Below are 24,641 nucleotides of genomic sequence, written 5' to 3' on the forward strand. Positions count from 1 at the left end.
CCTAATAGCCATTTAGATTGGATTGGACAACTCAACTCCCCTTCAAGTCATATCATATCATGTTGTGGGGAGAAAAGGAAGTTGATGAGTTGTTAACCTAAAAGAAAGCTGATTGATTCCAAGCTTAATAATATTGTGTAAAATATTGTATTAAGTTTTGATAAAACATGCCCATCAGGAATCTAATCAAGTAGCAGATATTCTAGTTAAACATGATCATTCTTTTTCATCTACGCGTGTTTGGTTTGGAAATCTTATAATGGATGTTTTACATAAGTTACATTGTGATTTATATGATGTGAATATCACTGGAGGATGTTCTTTCTTTGTAATGTTTATTTATTGACTATAAAAAATAAATAAATAAAAAACCAAAAAAACCAAAAAAATGGGTTCAACTCCAATTCAAACCAAGTTGAAAGCCCAAACAGAAAGTTTGATTGCTAACCCACAAACAAAGAGCAAGACCCAAATCTGGTTGGGTCAGCCCAAGCTAAAGTTGTTATGGTTTCCAATGCTGGTTGGGCCCAAGCTCAAGAATGATTATGGTGTCCAAAACAAAGCCCAATTCACATATATCGTGTATGACGAAATTTTATAATGAGGGTGCCATATATGAATTCCTCAGATCTTTATATTAGTCACATGATCATTTTATTAAACTTAAGTGAAGTTATTATTCAGATGAATTATGTGGCTTATATGAAGGTCCACATTTGTTATCCATATATGACAACCTCACCATAGAACGACTCGTGTTATTCATTTAAAAATAAAAAAACATAACTTTACCGTCAATTGTTCATCCAAAAGCCCAATTAAAATCATGATCGCACATGACAAAAATGAACACCATAATCTTTTGTAATTAATGACTAATTTGTTCTCTTGTGTTTCTTGTTGGCGGCTATACAGAATCCCTACCCAGATGGGTCAGTTAAATTTGCATCATTTGACAAAATCTTGAACCAGAATTTAATCTCAATATTTTGGGTTGCAAACGAGGGAAAAGGAAAAAGTAAAGATAAAAATAGCACTGTAGCTGAGCTGTAGGTTCATGTCATTTTGTGGGTATAATTATTGGGTGCATTTCCAAACTGGGCCGATTTCTAATGGTGACACATATTTGATGGGGTCTCAGCAATTAAAGAAATCCTTTGAATGATTATGAATAATAATGATGGCAAATGAAATAATAAAGAAAGCAAAACTTGATTAATTAACTCTTTTAACTTTATTACTAAATCTATTTATAAATCCATATTTCAGGCAGGTTATGATTCTCCATCAGATTTCGACGTTAAAAATGTATCTTACAATATAAAAATTCAATTCAATTATATTTTCTGCTTCCTAAAATGGGATTTTTAAATGATTTGGCTTTCCCTTTTTGTATCCCAATATAATATTGGGTTTTAATCTGACCAAAATAATTTTTTATTTTATTTTATGTTTTAACTTAATATAAAAGATTTGACAACATAATAAAAAAATAATATTAATTTTCATAGGATAAAAAAAAAAAAGTAACCCTTTTAGGGGGCGCTTTTTTGGGTTAAACAACAATCAAATCTTGGCAGTCAGGAGCTGCAGTGACACAAAATATACCAAACTTACAAAATTTATGTACGAATAACGGCCCAGAAAGCAGAAGGGTATTTTGGTAAATCCCTGAAAGGAAACCTCCAACGAGGACGCCAAGTTGCGCACGCCGTAAGAAGCAGCGATTTCTCTTCTCGCAGTATAAAAGTTTTGGCTGAAAATAACGCCAAAATAACATATAAAAGAAAAAAAAAAGAAAAACGCAAGGAAAACAAAATATATACAAATTTTCGGACCATCTTCCATTGTTTCCGGTGCTCTCTTTCTCTCTCAGGTACCCACCGCACACCTCCTTCCCTCTCTCTCTCTCTCTATCTCTCTCTACAATTTTCTGTTCCTCTGTGTATGTATATATAGGTATTTTATCTGTGTATTTGTATGAATTGGAATTTGATTTTTAAAAGATATATAGCCCAGCTCTGGTTTTAATTTCTGTGTTTTTCGCGATGAATTATTTTTGATGTTTTTGTTTTGATTTGATTCTTCAATTGGGAATTTGTTATCTCCTTGTAGTTTTGTTGATAATTTGTATAAACTCGAGCTCAAAAAAAAAAAAAAAAAGGAAAATGAAAGACGAGGGGGGAGATAATTTTTTCTAAATGGAGAATGATGTTCTACGTTGATTTTTTGTTTATGGATTTTTGTGTGGTTGAAAACAATTTGTAGGAAAGCAAATCTGGGTTTTTCGTTTGGATTTTGAATGCCAAAAATAGCAGATCGGTGATAGGAAATATTTGGTTGGTTGTTATGCTTGGTTAATGGGTAAACACGAAACAGAGGAAAATAATTGGGGACGATTGAAATTTGATTTGTTTTAATTGGATTTTGGAATCTAAAATTGGATTAATGTGGACTTTTGGCTTTTTTAATTTGGGTGCAAGGAGCAGATGGTAAAGGGAGGGAAGGTTAGTTCCAAGCGAAAATTTACGTCAAGAATTCAGTCTAAGTATAAGGATTCCGATGATTCGGATGAGGATTATGTCATTTCAGATGAAGAAAATGAAGTTTCTGACGATTTGGAGGAGGATTATTGTTCTTCTGTGAATGGAGATGCATCAGAAGAGAGCTTTGGGAGTTTTGTTGAGGAGGAGGAAGATGAAGAGGAAGTGAAAAAGGTGAGAAAGAACAGTAGACCAAGAGCAAAAAAGGGTTCAGATGGTTTTATTGTGGATGAGGAGGAGGAAGAAGACGAAGAGGAAATGAAACAGATCAGGAAGACAGTCAGATCAAAAGTTCAAAATGGTTTTTCTGGGCGGCAGAAAAATGGGGTTAAACCATCACGAAAGAGGAGAAAGGTTGCATATCAAGAAGCAGAGGATCAAGATTATGATGATGAAGATGATGATGACGATGAGGAGTTTACACCAGATGAAGATGATTTTTCAGAGGTGGAAGAAAAACCGGTGGTGAAAAAGAAGAAAACTAATGTGAAAGTGGGCAAGCGGCGTTTGAAGAAAAAGGGTCCTCTAAGAGGTGAAAAAAGTAGAAAATCTGTGGCCTCAAAGAAGCCTTTGAGAAAGAAAGGTAGAAAAGGTCAGGCTGTGAGGAGGAAGGTAAGATGTGATGATGATATTGAAAATGATGGTGATTTTATGGACATTAACCTGCCTGTGAGAGAAAGGAATGAGAAGAAAAGGGTTAGGAAAAGGAGGAGATGTGTTGCACCGTCAGATTCAGATTTTGTGTCTTCTGGATCATCTGATTATGACTACACCATCTCCGAGGAAGAGAGAGAGCAAGTGAGGGAAGCCAAGGAGTTGTGTGAAAGCTTGAAAACTAATTTGCGAAGTTCATCCGTGTCTACTAACATTCAGGAGGATAGACTTGTACAGCAGCCAAGAAAGCCTCCTAGAAGGAAGGGCAAGGAGAAGATTGAGCAAGTGAAGGTGGAGGTGGGAAAGCAGGTCTGTGGAATTTGTCTCTCAGAGGAAGATAAAAGAAGAGTGAGGGGAACACTAGACTGTTGCACTCATTATTTTTGTTTTGTTTGCATCATGGAATGGGGAAAAGTGGAAAGTCGTTGCCCATTGTGCAAGCAGAGGTTTAAGACGATCAGTAAGCCTGCAAGATCTACAACAGGAATTGATTTGAGAGAAGTGGTAATACAGGTCCCTGAGCGTGATCAGGTACCTTATTACTTGTTATGTCATGCTTTATATTGCATTCTGTTTGCTGCTTCTTCTTCTTCTTTTTGTTCAAGTGGGTTTATTTCTTTATGCAGGTCTATCAACCGACAGAAGAAGAACTCAGGAGTTATCTTGACCCTTATGAGAATGTGATATGTACGGAATGCCACGAAGGTGGGGAAGATGGCCTCATGTTACTGTGTGATGTATGTGATTCACCTGCTCACACCTATTGTGTTGGTCTTGGGCGGGAAGTACCCGAAGGTAATTGGTACTGTGAGGGTTGTAGACCTGTAGCTATGGGATCCTCAAGTTCACAGGCTCAGGGTCGGTTGTCTGATCCGAGAACTACAAACAACATTTTGTCTAATAGACAATCACCTGTTGTAAATTTTGATGAAGGCTTAGAGATAGATCTTAATTTGATGTCCTCACCTCGTTCACATTTTACTCAAGCATTTGGGAATCCATCATCCCCTAGAGTTCCTGTTGGAGGTTTTCAAGCAGCCTCCCCGGTATCTGGGGCTGGGGCACCAACTTTATCAGGGAGACGCCTAATACAGCGTCATATTCAACAACTACTTTATGCTAATAGAACGAGTTACATGGCCAGAACTGAGAGGAACTCGTCTGATAATTTGAGTAATGATTTCTTAAATTCTCAAGCTGCTCAGGGGAGGGAAACAACAGTACAACATACAAGGACAGACGAAATGGAGGCATCTTACCATACGTTCTTTGAGGAGAGATTACAAGAAAATCCTTTAGCACAAGTGCAAGATAATGATTTTCTTTCATCAACATCAAGCCATCAGAGAAGGCAAGCAATCCAGGATCCAATTGCACCATCTGCTGATAGATCTCTCAATGGAGCATTATGGCCTGAACTTACAGGGATGAATTCAATATCAGGTTATGGGCAGTTCCATCACATCAACAGTATACCAAATATTAGATCTGATGGTGGCGTGCCCCCTACCCTTAATACAGCTATAGAACAGAGTGATTTTCACAGAGCAAAGGAACAGCTGAAAGTGATGGTCAAAGGCCACTTGGATAACTTGTCCCGAGATATTAATTTAGGTATGTGAACTTTCAAGTGAGTTGTATGCAAACATGACCTAGTTCATTTTGGACTGATTCCGACGGAGGCATTTCTTCATTGATATGTGAAATGCCTTCATCTGAATCCAGCCCCTTATTCTTATGATTCTTATATATGAGGCAGCCTAAAGTGCCTATGAGTATTTCTGAACTTGACGAATAGATTTTTATCTACTGTTCCAATGGGAATGTTCAAACTCCTTGTATTCTTGTGTTTCAGACAAAGGTACTTTTAAGGAAATTGCGAGGAGATCAACGCACACCATCTTAGCTGTATGTGGACGTGAGCACAGAAGCAATGAGGTAGTTGCTGTGTCTCCTCCATCAACCTGCTCCCACGTTGAATTAACGGTGGGCGGAAAGACAAGTCTGATAAGAGGTTGCTGTTCATCTTGTTTTGAATCTTTTGTAGGGGAAGTCGTAAAGAGGATCCTGGATACGAAACTACAGCAGTGGTTGAGATTAGGTCTGTAGGTATTTGATTCAACAAGTGTCTTTCTGCTTCCACCCCTTCATCCCATTTTGATGTTAGGAATTTAGACAATAATTTGTTTAGCTTTGTTTATAGATTTGACTCCCACTGAGGTAAAAAAAGACCCCCCATTCTTATTCAATCCCATTACAGTAATTGTTTAGATAGGCTAATTCAAATTATATTTTTCTCTGTGGAATTTTATCCCAGTATACTGAAAATGCTATGTATCTGTCTTTTCCCCAATTGCTTTGCAGCCTGATTGTTATTATTCTAGCTGTCTGCTATTGTAAACTTTTTGCCTTGTCATGGCTCATGCATTTACTATTTAGGAATAAAATGATGCCGGTCAAGTGGTCAAGTGGTTAAAAGCAATTACTCTTGTATACGGGATTCTGAATTCGAATCCCCCTTGCTAATATGGATTCTATCAGAAAAATGATGCCTCTGGTAGTTAAAAAGGGACAGTGGGTGAATTTAACAAGCTACTTATTCATCACTCACGCCACCAGCCAGCCTTTTGTTTGTCATCCGACTCGACCCTCCACTAAAAGACCAGCATCACCAGGCCCACGCTCAACAGCCCCACCATGTCAATGCCACTAATGTTTTCACAAACAACTCCACTGTTCTATCATCTATATTTCCAATGGGGTCCTTGGTATTTTTGGTCAATTCCAATGGGGTCCTTTTCTTCAACTGTATGAAGTAACCGGCTCACATATCCCCTCAATTATGCTTCACACCCACCCATGACCCATTCCCAATTCAACAAACTTTATAGCGCCCTTTGTTTTCTAGTTGGTAGGTGGTTGTGGAGATGAGGATGACTGCGTTTTCCCAAATCCCAAACATTTTTTAGCCTAGCCATGTTCGGGGCCTAAAACTTCCCCTCATTTTAGTTCGGTGAAAATTTGGAAGTTGGCCTCCATTTCTTCCTTCAATATGCTGCCAAAGAATTTGGTTTACATGTTAGAAAGATTGGGTTACCTAGAAAAGAGACTACACTCTACCAAACGTTCAATTTTCTACTTGGTGTCCCATCATTCACTCTCACCCTTAGCGCAATCTTATATAAAAAAGGAGATCAGAACCCCCAAAAAGAAAGATCCAAAAGGAGAAGGAAAAAAGGGGTTGATGGAGAAGCTTGAATTAAATTGCTTGGACAAAGTGCAAAAAGGAATTTGAGGGGCGAAGTATTAATGAAAATATAGTGTTTTTTTTCTTTTTTTTTCTTTAAACTAAATAACGACCTGAAAATAACAGATGATATGAAAGTTTGTTCAGGCCTATAAACTAAAGTTCACATGCCAGATAATTACACTCGATCCTACAACTTATTCATTCCATACACTCTTTGTGTTCAGTACATTTGCATACTCGCTACAAACCCACCACGGAATGCAGGTGCAGGGGCTCTCTCTTGATTGTGAAAACTTCACTCCAGCAGCCTAATGGAAACTTCATAAACCGTCATCAAGAATGGTGGACAACAACATCCCCTGAACAAACGCACATCTTTTTGTCTTCTCTTCCTTATCTTTGATCAACAAAGGAGGCGACAGCACATTTCTGTGACCAAAGAACATGTTAGACCTAGGATATTCAAGCATACCGAGGGGATAAAGTTGAATAAAAACAACAAAGCCCAGGTTGCATATGCAACAGAATGGAGGAATTGCTGCTCTTGGTAGAAATTTGACACTATATTGCATTTGCAATTGTGTGAAGTTGTATGATTTTTTCAGACACGTAAATTAAGCACAATATAGTTTTCTGAAAAGAAAAATGCATGGTTTAGCATAAAGCCACAAACATATGAACAGAACCAGAGTTTGTGTACATTACCCCTTACAAGAATGCATTATTTTTTCTTTTTTTCTTTTTCCGTGCATGCCTACATAGTGTATGTGAACCACAACCCTTCTCTAAACATCATATACATAAAAGGAGTATTAGCTAGAAATCATAATTGTTTAGGGCATCCGGCTTGAGCATGAGGTTAGAAAGCCAGAATTAGAGCAAGCTGGGGAGATAGGTTTTAGATGTCCATCAAAAGCAGTTGAAGATTTAATAACGTACCGTTCTGACAATCTCTCATCTATGCTTTTCTTGGCTGAGCTCGTTTCAATTGAGAAGTGAGGCTGAACACTGACGAAATCATCTGCCATAGGCAAAATAAATGATGACAACAATGGATCAGGCGCTGCATTGGATGAGGAAAGTATACAGGAAGATCCCCCGAAAAGAGATTGCAAATTGCCTTCCCGCAGCTCTTTCCTCAACAAAGATAGAGTTGAATGAGCTCCACCATTTCGGGTCTTCCTCTTGCGCTGCATGTAATTACTAGTTAAGGAATTCAAGCATTGGGTGAAATCTTCAATCTGATCAATCTTATATACAAAACATAATAAATCTCAGAACTATGACGAAAACCAAGAAGAAAACTGCCTAATATGACTTTTAAGTCAGAAATGTTCAAAGAAGAGAAAACAAAGTGTAATTTGAACAGTCATCGTCAAGGCTACTTAACTGACCCTAATATGAGATTTACATGTTTGAGGTCTCCAACTAGATTTTGTGAAAGGTGCTCACAAACAGGGAGAGATAAACATGGAATGCTCAGAACAGAATTAAGAATTATGGGGATAATGGAGTTTGCTCTCGTGCAAGAAATGATAATTCACTATAACAATTAAGGACTCAAACCATGTCATTTAGCATATTTTTCAGACTCCATAAAAAGGTTTTTTTGAAAGGGATGGCATACTCAAAAACTTGAATTGAATGACAAAGTTGATTATGACAGAATAAGATAACACATAAGATCTGCACCACATAGCAACTCAAAAGAAAAGGATATTTTGAATATGCTTCCATGTTGTAGCGTAATGTGCGCAACCATATCAACTCCCACCCTCATTGCACAAACTGGGCACACCTGCAGCTAAACAGTGGCACCATGAGTAAAATTAAGTTCAAACAAGACCCATCCTCATTGAAATAAGATAAGATGTAACGTCTAACAAATAATATATCTTAGCAAGGTCACATAACTTGACGAAGCTAGCTACATAATTCCCAACAGATCACTACCTTATATTTCAAAAAGAGAGAACTGAAACCATACAAAAATTTTAAGGCTAAAATGCTAACTGTTTAAGAATCTGGGATCAACAAGATGTACCCCTTGATATTAAGAACCTAACTGGTTTTCAAATCAAGGATTTTGTGAAATAGAGTTAAGCAAAGGTTGTATTGACTTTTTTCTCTATTAAAATGATGCTTGGAGATGACATACTTCTTTACAAAACAAAGCATTTTCTAGACCCCTCGCATTACGATTTCAATCTATATGCATCAAACAATTAGAATTTATTCGCTTTAAGGTTGAAAGTTAGAGAAATTAGCTATTGATGGATACGGAAAAGGATTCATACCCCATTCTTGGCCTCCACTGGGTGTTCTTCATCGATGTGGCAGCACAATCCTACAATATCAAAATACTCGGAGCAGAATGGGCATGGAAATTCCTCCCTTATATCATCATCCCCATCAAATTCTTCAAACCCCATGAACATATCTGCAGTTACATAATGCCATGTTTCAATAAGTGCAAATCCATAAACACTGTAAGGCTGATTGACTGGGTTTCAGCATCGAAAAACCCAATTTATATGTCAACAAAAAAAAGCTCATCAAAGAAATAACACCATAATTATGATACTTCATTCCTTAAAAAAACATTTGACAAGTAAAACACTGAAGAACAACAGGATTTGAAGCCAAGTAGTTGGATTGAGCTCAGGTTATCATCTCTATTTTTATTTTCGTGGGCCATAAAAAACTGATAAATGGAAATATTCAAGCTTTTTATTCTCATTTCTCTCTTTTACCTTCATATAAATTCTACATATTAATGCAAAAAATATGTAGAATGAAAATATACAAACAAACAGCAGCATTAGCCTAGGCGAGCTCTCTTATATCCTAAACTTTAAGCAACCCAAAGAAAAATATATATATATTAAAAAAAAGCTTTTTTACATAACATTTCATTACCTACCAAACAAGGCATTAAACCAAAAGCAACAAAAAAGAAAAGAAAATAGAAATGGAAACAAATGAATGAGCTAACCAGATCGAGATTGAAGAGCGTTTTGATAACGCCTAGAGGCGGTGGAAAGACGAGCGCTCCAGGAATCACCGTCCATAGCTACCCTTTATGAAATTTAAGGAAAAGGAAGAGACTTTGGGATGCGATTCACTTGGCTCTGATCTCTCAGATTTAGAACCCTAGAAATGAACAATTGGGAATGAGACAGAAACAGAGACAGAGGCAGATAGAGATTGATATGGAAGAAAGGAAACGGCTTTGGGGTTGAGCTTGAGGAATTGAGGCTGATGATGATTGATGAAGGTGGTGGCGGTGATTCTGGTGAAAGACGAAGATGAAGAGGAAGAGGCAGAGGAAGAAGGAGGAAGGAGCTATTTAATCTCTATCAGTTTATTTATCTATCTATTATGGAATATGTATAAGCTGTATATTTCTGTAATTTCTGTAATTTCTGTAATTTTAGTTTTTTATTTGTTGGAGGAAAAATTGGAATTTATTGGAGGCAGAAGAATTTTGCGGTGAATATGACAAATGGCCAATAAAATAAGAAAACAGTGACGCCAAGAGAATGGAGAGAGAAAGAGATTGATAGAGAAGGGCTCTCTCGGTCGGTCCTCTCTCAGTGGCTGGCACACACCGTTTTACAGCTGAACCTTCTCCTGCTTGCTTACCGCTCTTCTGTGAGTTTTCAATACCTCCATTTTCACTTCGGTAGTTTTCATGACGTGCCACGTGGCCTCATACCAGAATATAATAAACCAAAAACTATTTAACTACTCAGGCCCAAGACCAGGCCCAAGGCCCAAAACCCAAGCTCGAACGCGAAGAGGACCCGCGGTCGTAATTGTAACACCGGAAACTGACGAAACCTTAATAACAAAGTTGAACAACAGCCTGAGCCTACCACCTCCTCTCTAACTGTCTCACCAAGACCAATATATAAAGCCATTTCCAAATTCGCCGGGGCACGTGACTCGCCGTCGCGGATCTCCGATCACGTGACCTCCGCCCAACCCGAGAGAGGACTTGTTAATTTTTCTCTCTTCTTTGTTCACCTCATTTTCATGAGAAGGCGCGAACCCGACTTCTTTCTTTGTCCGTTGTTGTTGGATCCGTAGATTTTGTGCGTCCGAGTCCGAATCTGAATCAAAACTCCCATGGCGACGAGGAACCGGACCTTGCTTTATAGGAAGTACAGGGATGCGTTGAAGACCGTCCGCGCTCCGACGAGCTCGTCCGCTTCGACGTCCACCAGCTCCGGCGGTGGTCCGGTCATTGAATTGGTCAGCACTTCGCTTCTGCATCCGAATCGGTCTTATGCTCCGCTCAGTACTGAGGATCCCGGTAATTCAAGGTCTCTATTTCTCTCTCTATCTCTCTGTATGTAAATTGAATTGAATTTCTTTTTGTTTAATTTGAGATTTAATTAAAGTAAAGTTTGGGAAATCTGATTGGGAAGGGAAGTGTGTTTTACTTGGCTGGTTAGATGTTGAGTTTGGTTTACGAGAAAAAGATAGATAAAAAATAGTAGAGAAATGAAACCTTCAGATTGTGGAGAAAGCAAAAGCCTTGAACTGAACTGTGGTAATGCATGTTAGGTGACACTGAATTCTGACACATACATAGGAAATTGAACGCCGGATTATTAGATCAGAGCCATTAAGTCATTCGATGTTGGATGGATGATCAATAGCTACTAGCTACAAATGCACAATTCAAAACTGGCTGGTAAGGATAGACTTATGATTGCTGGAGTTGAGGTCCACGAAGATATGGTATAACCGTATATGGTTCCCAGAATGTGGGATTTTCATATTTGACTGACGTGAGTTCTCGAATTGTTTTGGTCCTCCTTTGATCCTTCTAATCTGTAAGGTCTATGGAAAGCCTTGTAGATTAGTTTTATTAAGTGTGAGATGTTAGGTGTTGCACGAAATGGGGAATGAATTTTGTTTCATGAAGAACATTATCAAGTCTTCTTCTTACTAGTATGCACAGGAAAAAAGCAATAAATAGCTGCAAGTATGGATGTTTCTTTATTTCGGAAGTATGACTGTCATGTGTTTTTATTGCTGCAGTAAGGGTGCACTTACTGTTGGTCTACCGCCGGCATGGGTGGATCTATCTGAAGAAATAGCAGTAAATGTGCAGCGTGCACGGGTAAAAATGGCTGAGCTGAACAAGGCTCATGCAAAGGCTTTAATGCCTTCATTTGGAGACGGTAAAGAAGATCAACGCTTGATTGAGGGTCTTACACAAGAGATAACGAGTCTGATCAGGAAATCTGAGAAGAGACTACAGAGACTCTCTGCAGCTGGGCCTTCTGAAGATTCAAATGTTAGAAAAAATGTGCAGGTATGACGTAAAAGCCATTAGATATTTTTGGCAGTGTAGTGAGTCATAAGGTTTTCCTAACTTGGGTTTATTCCAGAGTTTTACACAGCTTTATATATAAAACAACTGATCCCAAAGAACAGTGCTAATGTCTGCATGATTCTTTTGCAGCGATCTCTTGCCACTGACCTTCAGAACCTCTCAATGGAACTTCGCAAGAAACAGTCAACTTATTTGAAGCGTCTCAGGCAGCAAGCAGAGGTCTGAAAGAATTTTTACCTTTTAACGATTCAAGACAATGGATAGTTATGCTTCATAGCTTTGTTTTAACATTCTGTGGTTACTCTGGCTTTGATAATCTAGTTCATACATAATATTGCTGTTTTCTTTTTGGAACTTGGAATTGTATTTTCATACATTCATTTTGTATACTGAGGAAAAGTGTGACATGCCTTGGTATTGAACACTAGTTAACATTTTTAGTTATATTATTTCAAACATTCCTTTTTTGTTTTGGGTGATATAGGGTCAAGATGGGGATGATTTAGAGATGAACCTAAATGGAAATAGATCCAGAATGGATGGTGACGATTTGGATGACATGGTAAGCTCTCTCCTGTTCATTATAATTTTTTCAAGATCTTTTCAATCATGACAAGTATGAGGACACCCAATTCCCTAGACCATGTATCTGTAGTGTTGTTCAATAGATCAAATGTTGAATACATTTTTTACCTTAGGTGAAAGTAATATGATAATAATACACATATCCTGTCAGATGTTTAATGAGCGTCAGATGGCCAAGCTAAAGAAAAGCGAAGCATTCACAGCAGAAAGGGAAAGGGAGATCCAACAGGCAAGTGAAGATCTTTACACATGATCTTTGTTTTTACACTGACCCAACCCTTCATCATACTTCTTTCAGGATTGACAAATACTCTTTTCCCTTTCCAATAGGTTGTGGAATCTGTGAATGAGCTTGCTCAGATTATGAAGGATTTGTCAGTACTAGTGATAGACCAGGTTAGTACTCATGTCATTTCAGTACATGAATTTTCTCAGAATATCAGTCACTATCTAAACATCTTTCTTCAAACAGGGAACTATTGTTGATAGGATAGACTACAACATTCAGAATGTAGCAAGTACAGTTGAGGATGGCCTCAAGCAATTGCAAAAGGTCCCTTTATCTTCCTCTTCTTACATCGATCATTGTACTTCATCTATAAGTTGTTTTTAGCTTCTGTCTCTGTGTTTGTTCTGATGGCATATTATGTTTAATGGATTGAGCTTACAGGCTGAGAAAACGCAGAAACAAGGGGGAATGGTGATGTGTGCTACAGTACTCGTTATCATGTGCTTTATCATGCTGGTCCTCCTAATACTCAAGGAGATATTCTTGTGATCTGAGAGCGAGAGGACAGTTGTTTCCAGATTTTGGTTACATTCTAATTGTCATAACCTTCCCTTCGGACTTCTACACGTGCAAAGATGCTCTCCCTAGCAGAAGATTAGAGGAGTTTTGGAGTGCCCTAGTTAGTTACATATACTACATTAAGTGACTATTTGTGAATTCCTCCATATTTTCTGGGTATTAGTAAAAAGAGAGTGGGAAGGGGTAATGGTTCATTAGGGAATGAATGCCGTGGAATTTGTATAGAGCGTAAAATACATGTTGTTCCTTGGGGAAGGGTGATTCTTTCAATTTTCATTTGCCGGGATTTTGTGTTTTCATTCCCCACAACTCATATGTGTAAGATGAGGCTTTTCTCTATTTCATTGTTAGTTTGATAATTCAATAAAATAAAATACATCAATTTTATCCATCCTCCTGGATGTAAGGCAATGACACATACGGGCATGTTACTATATGGCACACCTGAATAATACCATGTGATTGCAATCAGAAGCCTGCTTGCTAACCAAGTTGCAGGACTTCCAAATTTAAGCCCAACCTACAGTCTAATGAATTGTGCTTATTCTACACCTTACAGAGATAAGTGAATGAAATCGTTGATTAAACGAGATGAGTGAGTGAAATCATTGATTTAACGGCTATAAACTGCGTTCACATTGAATGCAAATTCATATTCTTTGAAAAATCCTACTTAATATTTGTTTGTGGTGATGAGCTTATAACCGAGGGGTGCCAATCCAACATCTTTGCAAAAATGATAACTGAAAATAAACAAAAACAAAAACAAAAGGTAGATTTTGTAGAACACCTGTTTAAGATATTGTGGAGAAATGTGTTTAGTTCGACTCAAATCTCAGCGAATCAAACTTCACATTTCGAGTTTCCGAGGTAAAGGAATCGAGCATCCTTCCATTTATACATGAGTACGAGAAAACATTAATCTAGGAAATGGAAACTTTCCTTTCCCATTATGCTGCTTTTCACTCTGTTAGCTCAACATATTAACAACTTTTCTGTCTTCAAGGATGCTCAAAGCCGACAATAAAACCGCAGAAAAAACTCCAAGACCCAAATACCCCTTTCAAAATATCAGAGCCCCTAAACTATTACCACCTGAATATTGTTGTTCAGAACTTCAAAAGACTGTCTTAAGAGTTCAATCTTCTCAAAATCCCAACCAACACATGCATACATCAGATAATCTTTGTGATTGAATAAATATTGGCCGTATGTTTATCTAAAAAGCAATGTATTACAGTTACAATGATCAGATTTTTTCTTTTCCAACCCCACCCTACCTAACAGGTGCCGTTACTGCCTTCAGAGGAATCTACAACTCAGACCTCAAGCTCTGCAAGAGGCATCCCATGCCACTGGATCATTTGATTATTGGTTACAATAATACATTTCAGTGCTGCTGAGAAGAAGCATGTCTATCTGGAACTCTTCTTCTTTGGAGTGCCAATTTCTGAGGCTGTGAAAGCATCTTCAACAAGGCTAGCAAGCGGGAGTTTCAGCATATAAGTCAACCTTTGAAAAACTGCTGCCAGCACCTTCACATCTGACATGGCTCTGTGAGCTGAACCATCCAATGGAATCCCAAGGTGCTCACGAAGGGCTTGCAATGATATGCTTCTTGAAGAAGGCTTTGATCCTGTTCACAAAGTAATTTTAAAGCCTTAGATATCTCATCAACCACATTTTTACAGGGTGGAGCATGCACACACACACAAACTGACCTTCAGACTTCATTGCTTCACGTCCCATAGGAAGGGTATCCTTAAATAGCCAATCCGAAGGAATATCTACACCACAACGCCGGAACGCATTACAAAGAAAGGGTACATCAAAAGTACGAGCATTGTGAGCAACAAACAACACACAGCCTCCCGGTTTTTGACGGCTTTTGACATACTTGAGTAAGATTGGTATTAGGTCCTCCATCCTACATGATATTCACAACAGCAAAACCATAAGTAAAACTTTTGAAACTGTTCACAAGCGTATATGTCTACATATCACATACACAAACGTATGCTTCTCAAATTTATTAAGGAAAAATTCTACTAAAAAACTTGATGATGCTTTGTATATAACAAATAGTTCTATCTTAGCTTTTACTATATAGGAGGATGCTACAAACAAGGGCCTACATGGGTGGGTCCATAAGTGGGCCCAAGCCCATGAATGGCTGGGACTGAACCATCACCGCCATAGCACCTCTCTTTAAAGGAACTGCTACCTCCTGAGTTTAAGTTAAAACAATAACTGACGTCTTTAGAGTAAAAAGTAAAGAGATGCAAGGGCTTATTCTTCAACCAAACCAAGGAAGCACTGTGCTTCCATGCAGGCATGGACAAACCAAGAAACTTCAGCGATCTTTTCTTCTGATTGTAGTGGCAAATGCAAATTTCACATTATATTTAACTTTAGGAAAACCATTTTAACCCAGCAGAAAAGAACGGGAGTGTTTCCAATTAAAAAGATCACTGGCATGTAACATATTTTCTGTAAAGAATTAGGCTTCATATAAACAAATTGAAAGGTTTTAGGTACTACTGAGCTGATTTCTGTACTAGAAGAAAATAATCTAGGAAGTAAAAAAGCAGTCAGGAAAGATTACCTCGGAACATCAGGTCTGTTGACCATATTTGTTGTAATTCCATGAATGTGTGAATTTAGAACTCTGCATTCAGGGTTTACCAATGTCTGGAAAGTACTGTTTTCACCCCCTTGAAGATCTTGAAGTGCAATCTCTATGATATGATCTCTCTCTCTGCTAAACCCGGTAGTCTCAGTATCAAAAACAATAACTGTCACTAAGCTGGCTAAATCTTTATTCTGAGCAATCAATTGTCGAATGTCAATGTGTTGAATCTGTTGGTATTGACTTGTTTCAATTTTATTTAAATTCAGAGTAGCACTTGTTGAAACCGTTACATCCAAAATTTCTTGCCTAAGTTTTCTGGGATCACTGCACTGGCCACTTTTGTTTCTTCCTTGTGTGTTTGTAGTTACAGATCTTCTAGTCCATTTCCTACTGTTTCCTCCATCAAGCATATAAATTTTGGAATCATATATCTTAGAGCTAGAATTGTATCCACAAGTCCTACTCAAATTGTGGAAACGTTCACTCCAAAAATGAGCTAAGTTATAAATTCTGCATCTGGGAACTTGCGAAAAAGAAGAGAAGCACATTGAAACTGTTCTCATCTGAACTCAAAAATCACCAACAGCAGATAGATTCACACTATAGAAAGCAAATGGATTTGACCTGAAAATTAAGATGGAAAAAAGTCTACGATGAAAAATAATGACAATAACCAGTACCAATCAATCTACTACCTCAATAACAAGAGCATTCAAGCAAGGACGACTGGATTAGTAATCCACATTAAACTATGGATCTTAAGACTATTGATGAAGAACAAGTTTAAACTGACATTAATTATCAGACCTTGCATATTTTCTCAAATCATAAAAAGAAGTAAAGTAAGGATATAAAAAAGACAAGGACACGCATGCTTTCACGGTGGTTCTAGGAATTTCATATTATCAAACATTTCATGAAGTCCAACCTATGCCCACTTCTACCTCTAGCTACATTCTCCACACACGGACACATGTCTAACACCAGAATTCCATTTTATTTGGAACCTGGAAAACCAATTTCACTTTTACGAACTAATTTGAACTATTTGGCAAATATCATGTAAATTTGCACCTCAACTAAAACATGATCTTATTATTCAAATTTTCATAACTTTTGAAGTGTATTATAATGAAATAGACGTTAAAGGATTATCCAAGAGCTGTTTAATCCTCCTATATGACAGTAAAGATACTCAAACCCCAATCAAAACATTCATGGGTAACATTTCAAAATCAATCTATGACAGATTGAAAGCGAGCACAGGGGGAAAGGAAGGTCCTTTAAGCTCATACAGAACAATTAGGATTGTAAAATGCAATCTCGTTCACATAAAACCCAATCAAAACATTCATGGGTAACATTTCAAAATCAATTTGTGACAAAATGAAAGCGAGCAGAGGAGGAAAGGAAGATCCTTTAAGCTCATGCAGAACAATTAGGATTGTAAAATGCAATCTCGTTCACATAAAACCCAATCAAAACATTCATGGCTAACATTTCAAAATCAATTTGTGACAAAATGAAAGCGAGCAGAGGGGGAAAGGAAGGTCCTTTAAGCTCATACATAACAATTAGGATTGGAAGTAATCATATTTACAACAAAACGAAGGAACCCATGTTAGGGAATAATGGAAGCTCCTTGATTCCAATGTAATTTGCATACGAAATTTAGAAAACAATAAGTTTCACTGAAATTTGCAATCTTTCATAACAACTCTAAACCAAAGCAATGAGGTAGAGAGATAGCGACTTGCCTGGAAATTATTTGAATTGATTAGCAGAAACGTCAAAGATGAAGTATTTATAGGTAGAGATGGTTAGAAAGAAATGGAAAATGAGTCGTGTGGAGTGCTATGAAAGAAGTTTTGAAGGACAGAAGAAGCTCATAGTAACGTGGTAGAAATTGCGAGTACCAATGGCTCTACTTGCGGATCGCGTGTTCGATCCGATTTTGGCTCCAATGTCTTTTTCTTTGAGAGGGCTGTGAGCCTGCCTGCCTTCCTTCAAACTGCTCACTGCACCAAACTTTTTTCCCACAAATTTTTATTATATATTTTACAAAATTATCTAAAAATACGAACTCGGGTTTTTTTTAAAATAAAAAAAGGGTTGCGAGTGACTTTAACTCCAGTAATGATTTTATTTGTTTAGATTTTTTAGAGGAACGAAGACAGAGATGGGTGGGGTGAATATTAATTTAATGATTTTAAACTCAAATTATTAGATTAGAGTTGGTCATTTGAAAGTCAATTCAACACATTTGATTAAAGATGCAAATCCTTCTCCTATCCAAATATACCATCCTTCAGGGTTCAAGTCAATAGCGGCATTTTAATACACAAGGGAGCATCATGTGGTATTATTCTTGCTTGAGATTGTACGGCAAGCAATATGAACCTAATCTGGTACAAGTAACCTTATGCCAATTTGGCGTGAAGTTTGAAGAACCCCAGTTATTCTCTCTCTTTCTTTGCTTGTTTTTCTGCTCAGATTAAGGGCAAGTATGTCGACAAGCTGAGTAATTGAATTGACTTGAGCTAGAATGGGGCTCTGCATCTTTGGACAGAGAAAAGGTACCTGTCCATATAACAACTCTCAGACTTAAATATTGGGCCCGTAAGGGCCTGCCTGGTTTGTTAGCTCCTATTTACAGGCAGCCCTCAAACTATGGGCATTTGGAAAACCCTTTTGGTTTGCCCAACATGTCACCATTTTCAGAGTCTTATTGACTTTCGGAGTCTTATTGACAGGGAGGCTAAAATGAGGGGTTATTGTAGGAGTTCTTAATAACCGTTCGATCCAGTATAGAGTTATGATTTTAAAATGTTGTCTTGAACCTCCTCATTGTAATTTGTAACCCCTCATTATAGAAGCTCTCGCCTAACATGTCACTATTTTCAGAGAGTTCATTACAAATATTACAAGCACCTTCCTAATTATACAGTACTGATAGAAATCAATATTTATAGGCAAATTTTTTAAGTAATTTAACGCAAAATTGCAAAGAAAAACACATGGTCCAAAATCCCTCAAACATTGTATTTTGGTCAGACCAAACATAAAAGATACAGATTACTCATACTTCCTTTAATATGTACAATATAACTAAGATAGTACCAAAATACAGGAAATGTCATTGCCTCAAAACCATCACCCTCAACATCTTTGACCTTCCCTTCATTTCATTTTCACTTCCCCAAACTGTCACTAAAAAAAGCAACAACAAAAAAAAGGGAAGACCCCCAAATATCATTAGCAAGGGTACAATCTTCCCAAGTTATAATTAGTCAAAGTAGCTACAAAGAGCATCATCACAAGTATATTGGGGTTTTAATTTACTAGTATATACTCCTTCACATTTTGTCCCCTTCATGCAAAAACAGAGTCACATGACATAGCCAGCAAACACACAGCTGCTTGTTCCACCTCTCCCCACTCCCTCCACTGGCTCTGTTTCTCCCCCTCCCCCTCGGCCTGTGAGCCTTGGAAAAACACATCCTCACCAAAACCCACAAACCTCACCTTAGGAGGCTCATTCAAATTTATGCCACCACCACTACTACCAAAAGTGCTTTTGGCTGTTGTGGCAGAAGCAGCAGTATTATATGTGGTTGTGATAGAACTGCTGCTACTGCCACGTATTTTCTCTCTCCTCCTCTTTGGCCCTTTACTCATCAAGCTCACAGTAGGAATTCCTCTCTTCCTGTGTCTGATCCCACATGCATTGCACAGTGACTGAAAAACAAAAACAGGAAAAGAAATTGATCCATGAAACAACTTCAACAAAGGCAGATGGAGAAAAAAAAAATGAACAAAGAACAATACTGAAAGGAGAGAAATGCCAGAATTTATTAAACAAATCAGAGCCGCAGATAAAGAAAACTATGAACAGATGTGTTTCACCTTTTAGGAAAAGGGGACAAAAATAAGAAATTACCAAAATAAACTGAAGGTTTGAGAAATAAAGAGCAATCATCAAATGAGCGCAGCACACAGGAAACCCAGAGCATCAGAAATCATACAGAGAAAGAACCGAGACATGGGGCCCAAAAGATCAAATCCAACACAAAGTAAGCACCATCTTATAGCAAAAATGAACAGTAAATGAAAGAGGGGGACCCAGTAAACAAAATCACAAACAGAATTCAAAAATCAATGCATTATAATGCATTCAGTTGAAAAGCACAAAGGCAGGAAAAGATGATGGAGAAAATCCCAAAAATCAAAACAAAAGGCTGCATGAAAAATTGTCTAGAAAACAAACAAGCATGTTAACGAATGGTGGGTGGTCGGGTCAGACCTTGGGCCCAGCTGGGCCACCTCTCCACAAGGGTGTCTCAGTGGTCATGCAGTCCGAGCAGCGCTTCTTGTTCCCATTCATAGCTTGAGTAAATGGTTCCTGTTTCCAAATTCATGTAAGGCAACAGATTTTACTGAAAGTTCAAACAAAACCCAACAACTGGAAGGAAAAATAGAATGCTCTCAAATCACTGTACTATCAAAAGCCACTACCTTTCTCCCCAAAACACTATCTAAAGCCACAAATCTTCTCCCCCAATTCATCATACACCATAAACCCACCACAGTAGCTGAAAATTTCAAAAGAGAAAAGGAAGCGAGAGAGTGATATAGATTGGGTTAATTGGTTTTTCTCAGAGAAGCCAAATGAGATCATATATGTGAAAGCAGCAGAGAGAGAAAGGGACTGATCAAATTTGAAAAAAAACTTAGATCAAAACCCAAAAAGAGAGAAAATGCAATATACTATAACGAAGCAAAACCGACATGCAAAGCAGAGAGAAGAGGTGGGGAGAGAGAGAGAGAGAGAGAGAGAGAGAGAGAGAGAGAGAGCGACAGAGAAAGAGAAGAGTGGGGCTCAGTCGGGTCAGGTAGTGTGGATATGAGCCATGAACCAAAAACCCTAGTGCTAGCCGCTAGGAGGCTAAGGGGTTTATGTGAAATGACGAAAATGTCCATAAATTTTCACTTTTTTGCTGGAGTTGCATGCACCCGTCAAATTCCGGGGGCAGCCACGTGGCAACGTGGGTCTTAGTTTTATCAGTCGCGGGGACTAGGGGAAAAGTGATACTCGCTACAGGATTTGATGTGTGTGGATGTGAAGTTTGATGCTTGGGGAATAGTAGGAAGGCATGCTTTGGTTTGTTTGTGGCTTCGAAAACCAAAAAGCTGTGTTTTCTTTTTTATTGCGAAAAGGAAAATGGTGGTTCTTAACATTCTTTTGGTATGTGCAGTCTTATGGGTCCCCAAAAGATGAAAGTTTCTGAAAGTTTCTGTTGTGTTTGAACAAAACCAAAAAGATAAAAACAGCAAATGCACTGTGTGGTTTGGTGCCTCTTGTGGTTAGATAATGGGAGCATTTTTGCTCACCATTTTAATAATAGGTGTATCCTCATCACCATCCTTAGTGCTTGACACGTGTCTATAGATATAATTATAATTAATTTTTGCTTTGTATTTATGAAATCATTATTACATCTATGGACACGTGTCAAGTATTGAGGATGATGGTGAGGGTATACCTATGGTTAAAGTGGTGAGCAAAAATGCACCCGTTAGAGATTTGAGAAATAAAACAGAAAGGAAATTTTTAGAGTAGGAGGACGTGGAGAATCTTGAGCATGCAGCCAGCGAGTTCTTCTAGACAGTGGATGATGCCCTAAGCATGATGCAATATTATATTGTAATTAGAGATAATTGATGGCTTGTGATTAACTGTTATGGTCAAAAAACAAAGAAAGCTTGTATTGTTTGATCGGCTAATAACAGGGGAAAATTCTACGGTGGACCTGGCGCATCCATGCGCCAATAGATATTGACCGTTAGATTTAGGCAAAACAATAAGGATAGATCTACACCATTAAATGATATAACTTGAAAACCTTCTCAGCAGGTTGAAGGAAAATCCCCAACCCGTAAAAACTGAGCCCCCTCTTTCACTCCCTTCATCTTCTTCTAGCATCCAGCAAGCAACCAACGACGACGACGATGATGGCAAGCTTCACCTGCTCTTTACCCCATCTCTCGTTCTCTCCTTCGCTGGCTAGCGCTCTGAAAATTTCCTTCTTTTGCCTCTTTTTCTTGGCTAGCCCTCTCAAAACCCATCTCTCTTTCTCCCTCTCTCTCTCTCTCTCTTGTCAAGCGCTACCTCTCTGGGTTCATTCTGCTTCTCTCATACCAGAACCCCCAAATCTCCAACATAAAACCCTAATCCTAGACACCTAAATCCCTTTCCAAAACTGAAATTCATTAGAAAAGGTAAGATTTTATCAATTTCATCAGTATTTCTGTCATATATGGCTGCAATTTATGGGTCATTGAAGGTTTTAATGTTAGATCTAGTGCCTATTTGTGTTAGAACTGAGTTTTTTTTGGGTGGGTGATGGAGATTGAAACTAATTTTTATTCGATGTTTGGGGCAAGGTCATGGCGCATGCTCTACCGTATCTCGTTCTTGGTGTGTATTCTTTACATGGTTTTATTTGTTAAAAATTATAGTGTTGTTGAGTTCATATATCTTGACAATTATTAGCTTGATGACTATCTTTATTTTTCTAAAAGATTAATGTGAATTCTTTTCTTGTGTCAGCTTTCATTTCATATTTTAGAGTTTTTATCACTTTTTAATCTTTTCTTTTTATAAGATTACATTTTCCCTTTGTATAAAGTAATTAGTGTTTTTAATAGGAGAAGCTGCGTAATTGTTGAAGCTGCCATTATGGTTTTTGTTGTAAAAATTTCAAGGTTAAGGCAATTCAATTTTAGTTATGCCTTTATGACTTTTATTGTATATTAAATTTCATAGTTGGTCATTTTAGATTAATATTCTTTCAATAGTAAATAGCCACATTTGTATGAAAACTTGATCATATTTGCACTTTAGTCTCTTAGGAAAACAGAAAGAGAAAAAAAAAGTAAGTCTTAAAGGAGAAAAAATGATTAGAAAGATATTCAAATTTTTTGCTGTAAGTCCAGTTTAATGGCTGTGTTGAAATTATATAAAGACAATATCTAGTTTGAGGTTTCTTGTTTGTGGATGTGGGTGTCTGAATCTAACAAAGTTGTGATTCCTTTCATTGTGAAATAAGGAAGTCAGTATGGGTTTTCCTCAAAATCTGGCCACTTCCTGATCGAATTGGACTTTGAGCCAAGGTATAAACTTGCTCCCCTTGTTGTGCTTGATGTGTTGATACATATGGATTCTGTGATTAAGTTTTTTTACACAGATGGTTGAGACTTTATGTTATTCATCTTCTTAGACCACTTTGGACTTTAATATTCTTTTTCATGGTCACACCGGAGCTCTAATTTTTGAGACTTCAAGTCACTGTAAAAAAACATGGCCAACCTTTGACGCACTTAATTGAATTGTGCGACATGATGAGAATTGAATTATGTTATCGAAAAAGAAAAATCCTTGTTATTGGGTGAGAATTTTGTAGGATTTACTTCATATATGCCCAGAGAAATTATGAGAAGTTGAGAACTTTTGTACACAGCACATATATATGTTGATGAGGAGATACACTAAAATTTAAAATGATGTTATGTTTGAATTTTTCAGCTGTATTTCGAATTTCGAATTTGGTTTATAATTTCATGAATAAGCAGCCAACCTTTGTGTTTTGGGTTTGAACTGTGATAATTGGGTTTTAATTATCTTCTTTGGGTTGAATATCTGAGTAGTTTTGGGTTGTGTTTTTGGAACCAACTCTTCTATCAGTTTATCATTGTCAGTATTTGTCAATTAACTAGAAATGACTTTTATTTTCAAAATTTATATCTTTAAATGGGTTGGAGGGCCTTTTTTGATGCCTTTTTTGATGCCCTTGTTTCTATTTGTCAATTACCTATTTCATGTCTACTAATTGGATATTTGTAAATCCAACTACGTTTCAAGTTTGCATAATATGCATCATTTTGTTTTTATGTTCCATTAATCCAGTTGTGTGCTAAGTAAATTCTTGCCCATTTGATTGATTGTTGAGAGTATGTTTAGTTTTCTCAATTTGTTTTTGTGAATTCCACTGATACAATTGGATTTCACATATTCAATTACCTGCTTCCTGTCTGTCAATTTGATTTTTGTAAATACAATTGCTTTTCAATTACCTTGTGTCCAACAATGTTTGTTATTTACTTGTCACTAAGTTATTAACACTTGCAATGAAAGTAAAAGTTAATTGATATGCTAAATTCTATTGTTTTTACTTTTAGGTACTTAAATCATGGAAGAGAAGCTAAATTAAATGACAGTGGTCGTTTGGCAATTACCACTTAGACGACCGGCTTCCGCAAATTAGAATGGCACTTACATATTCATTTTTTTTTAAAGGAAAGAACATAATGGCAATTACATAGTGCATGTTTGTCAATTGCCAACATGATGTGGCTGTGCTGTAGCAAAATAAAGGAATTTTGTATGAGCTTGGTGACGTAAGGCATGGGCTAAATTGAAGATGAGAGTGATGTGGTTAAGTCCCAGTCCTTTTTAATCTGGTGGAATGTAGTTAAATTTTTTTTCTTTCTATTTCTATTGTTATTTAGGTTTCGGTCTACTAAATAATTGATATATGCTACCAAAGTCCTTCCCTTCGTTGGCACTAGAAACAAGCTTTCGGTTTTATTACTTTGATCTTGATTTTCTTTTCCTTGATACGCACTTAGATTTTAGTTTGAAGTTGTCATGGTCCATAGGACTTATATTTTGGCTGTTTAGTTGTTTTCTTTTTCCTGGAATCATAAACTTTCATGTAGTGATGATGTTTTGGGGGCTTGAGTTGTTTCTGTTATTCTCT

The 24,641-nt window shown here is 37.4% G+C and overlaps 5 protein-coding genes and 1 long non-coding RNA gene across 10 annotated transcripts; 3 read left to right on the plus strand and 3 right to left on the minus strand.

The window, feature by feature from the left end:
* The first annotated feature begins 1,551 nt into the window (after positions 1–1,551).
* Positions 1,552–5,550, plus strand: LOC110762862 (RING/U-box protein). The gene is made up of 4 exons (XM_021965565.2): positions 1,552–1,876; positions 2,490–3,728; positions 3,824–4,811; positions 5,053–5,550. Exons 2-4 carry the CDS (start codon positions 2,490–2,492, stop codon positions 5,304–5,306), a joined length of 2,481 nt encoding a protein of 826 aa, XP_021821257.1. The 5' UTR covers positions 1,552–1,876; the 3' UTR covers positions 5,307–5,550.
* Positions 5,551–5,781: 231 nt separating this feature from the next.
* On the minus strand, positions 5,782–10,043 carry LOC110762883 (protein DEHYDRATION-INDUCED 19 homolog 3). 3 transcript variants are annotated; one of them, XM_088255279.1, is made up of 5 exons: positions 9,443–10,043; positions 8,745–8,887; positions 8,166–8,251; positions 7,387–7,641; positions 5,782–6,252 (listed from the first exon to the last, which is right to left on the minus strand). In XM_088255279.1, the coding sequence occupies exons 1-5, from the start codon at positions 9,516–9,518 to the stop codon at positions 6,198–6,200; spliced, it is 615 nt and encodes a 204-aa protein (XP_088111405.1). In that variant the 5' UTR covers positions 9,519–10,043; the 3' UTR covers positions 5,782–6,197. The 3 variants fall into 3 exon arrangements, with proteins under 3 accessions (XP_088111405.1, XP_088111403.1, XP_088111404.1); XM_088255277.1 differs by lacking the exon at positions 5,782–6,252 and adding an exon at positions 6,504–6,876 and having other exon boundaries at positions 9,443–10,027; XM_088255278.1 differs by lacking the exon at positions 5,782–6,252 and adding an exon at positions 6,504–6,876 and having other exon boundaries at positions 8,166–8,245; positions 9,443–10,022.
* A 243-nt stretch (positions 10,044–10,286) lies between these two features.
* On the plus strand, positions 10,287–13,581 carry LOC110762916 (tlg2p-like protein a). The gene is made up of 8 exons (XM_021965640.2): positions 10,287–10,775; positions 11,500–11,776; positions 11,927–12,016; positions 12,282–12,359; positions 12,534–12,611; positions 12,713–12,778; positions 12,855–12,935; positions 13,053–13,581. The coding sequence occupies exons 1-8, from the start codon at positions 10,579–10,581 to the stop codon at positions 13,158–13,160; spliced, it is 975 nt and encodes a 324-aa protein (XP_021821332.1). The 5' UTR covers positions 10,287–10,578; the 3' UTR covers positions 13,161–13,581.
* A 782-nt stretch (positions 13,582–14,363) lies between these two features.
* On the minus strand, positions 14,364–17,855 carry DPD1 (Polynucleotidyl transferase, ribonuclease H-like superfamily protein). 2 transcript variants are annotated; one of them, XM_021965633.2, is made up of 4 exons: positions 17,580–17,855; positions 15,796–16,446; positions 14,912–15,117; positions 14,364–14,826 (listed from the first exon to the last, which is right to left on the minus strand). In XM_021965633.2, the coding sequence occupies exons 2-4, from the start codon at positions 16,383–16,385 to the stop codon at positions 14,606–14,608; spliced, it is 1,017 nt and encodes a 338-aa protein (XP_021821325.1). In that variant the 5' UTR covers positions 16,386–16,446; positions 17,580–17,855; the 3' UTR covers positions 14,364–14,605. The 2 variants fall into 2 exon arrangements, with proteins under 2 accessions (XP_021821325.1, XP_088111879.1); XM_088255753.1 differs by lacking the exon at positions 17,580–17,855 and adding an exon at positions 17,390–17,573.
* Positions 17,856–18,911: 1,056 nt separating this feature from the next.
* LOC110762901 (GATA transcription factor 15-like) lies at positions 18,912–20,713 on the minus strand. The gene is made up of 3 exons (XM_021965620.2): positions 20,338–20,713; positions 20,126–20,224; positions 18,912–19,560 (listed from the first exon to the last, which is right to left on the minus strand). Exons 1-3 carry the CDS (start codon positions 20,389–20,391, stop codon positions 19,195–19,197), a joined length of 519 nt encoding a protein of 172 aa, XP_021821312.1. The 5' UTR covers positions 20,392–20,713; the 3' UTR covers positions 18,912–19,194.
* A 904-nt stretch (positions 20,714–21,617) lies between these two features.
* Positions 21,618–24,338, plus strand: LOC148293489 (uncharacterized). Of its 2 annotated transcripts, XR_015836379.1 has the most exons (3): positions 21,618–22,101; positions 22,932–22,995; positions 24,061–24,338. It is a non-coding gene; the product is annotated as an uncharacterized LOC148293489 (long non-coding RNA). The 2 variants fall into 2 exon arrangements; XR_015836378.1 differs by lacking the exon at positions 21,618–22,101 and having other exon boundaries at positions 22,108–22,995.
* The last annotated feature ends 303 nt before the right edge of the window (positions 24,339–24,641 follow it).

This window comes from Prunus avium, chromosome 6 (assembly GCF_965620075.1).
Source record: "Prunus avium chromosome 6, drPruAviu1.hap1.1, whole genome shotgun sequence".
Taxonomy (NCBI): domain Eukaryota; kingdom Viridiplantae; phylum Streptophyta; class Magnoliopsida; order Rosales; family Rosaceae; genus Prunus; species Prunus avium.

Excerpts from the sequence above, each read along its gene's own strand:
- LOC110762883 (XM_088255277.1), bottom strand. The coding sequence starts at position 9,518 with ATGGACGGTGATTCCTGGAGCGCTCGTCTTTCCACCGCCTCTAGGCGT. Across the intron at positions 8,888-9,442 it reads CGCTCTTCAATCTCGATCTG|ATATGTTCATGGGGTTTGAA; the intron begins GTTAGCTCATTC and ends ATGTAACTGCAG. Across the intron at positions 7,642-8,165 it reads CATGGAAGCATATTCAAAAT|GCAGCGCAAGAGGAAGACCC; the intron begins ATCCTTTTCTTT and ends TAGTAATTACAT.
- LOC110762916 (XM_021965640.2), top strand. The coding sequence starts at position 10,579 with ATGGCGACGAGGAACCGGACCTTGCTTTATAGGAAGTACAGGGATGCG. Across the intron at positions 12,612-12,712 it reads GGGAAAGGGAGATCCAACAG|GTTGTGGAATCTGTGAATGA; the intron begins GCAAGTGAAGAT and ends CCTTTCCAATAG. Across the intron at positions 12,936-13,052 it reads GCCTCAAGCAATTGCAAAAG|GCTGAGAAAACGCAGAAACA; the intron begins GTCCCTTTATCT and ends TTGAGCTTACAG.
- DPD1 (XM_021965633.2), bottom strand. The coding sequence starts at position 16,385 with ATGAGAACAGTTTCAATGTGCTTCTCTTCTTTTTCGCAAGTTCCCAGA. Across the intron at positions 15,118-15,795 it reads AACAGACCTGATGTTCCGAG|GATGGAGGACCTAATACCAA; the intron begins GTAATCTTTCCT and ends AATATCATGTAG. Across the intron at positions 14,827-14,911 it reads TGAAGCAATGAAGTCTGAAG|GATCAAAGCCTTCTTCAAGA; the intron begins GTCAGTTTGTGT and ends CTTTGTGAACAG.
- LOC110762901 (XM_021965620.2), bottom strand. The coding sequence starts at position 20,391 with ATGATGAATTGGGGGAGAAGATTTGTGGCTTTAGATAGTGTTTTGGGG. Across the intron at positions 20,225-20,337 it reads ATAGTGTTTTGGGGAGAAAG|GAACCATTTACTCAAGCTAT; the intron begins GTAGTGGCTTTT and ends ATTTGGAAACAG. Across the intron at positions 19,561-20,125 it reads GTGGCCCAGCTGGGCCCAAG|TCACTGTGCAATGCATGTGG; the intron begins GTCTGACCCGAC and ends TTTGTTTTTCAG.
- LOC110762862 (XM_021965565.2), top strand. The coding sequence starts at position 2,490 with ATGGTAAAGGGAGGGAAGGTTAGTTCCAAGCGAAAATTTACGTCAAGA. Across the intron at positions 3,729-3,823 it reads AGGTCCCTGAGCGTGATCAG|GTCTATCAACCGACAGAAGA; the intron begins GTACCTTATTAC and ends TTCTTTATGCAG. Across the intron at positions 4,812-5,052 it reads GTCCCGAGATATTAATTTAG|ACAAAGGTACTTTTAAGGAA; the intron begins GTATGTGAACTT and ends CTTGTGTTTCAG.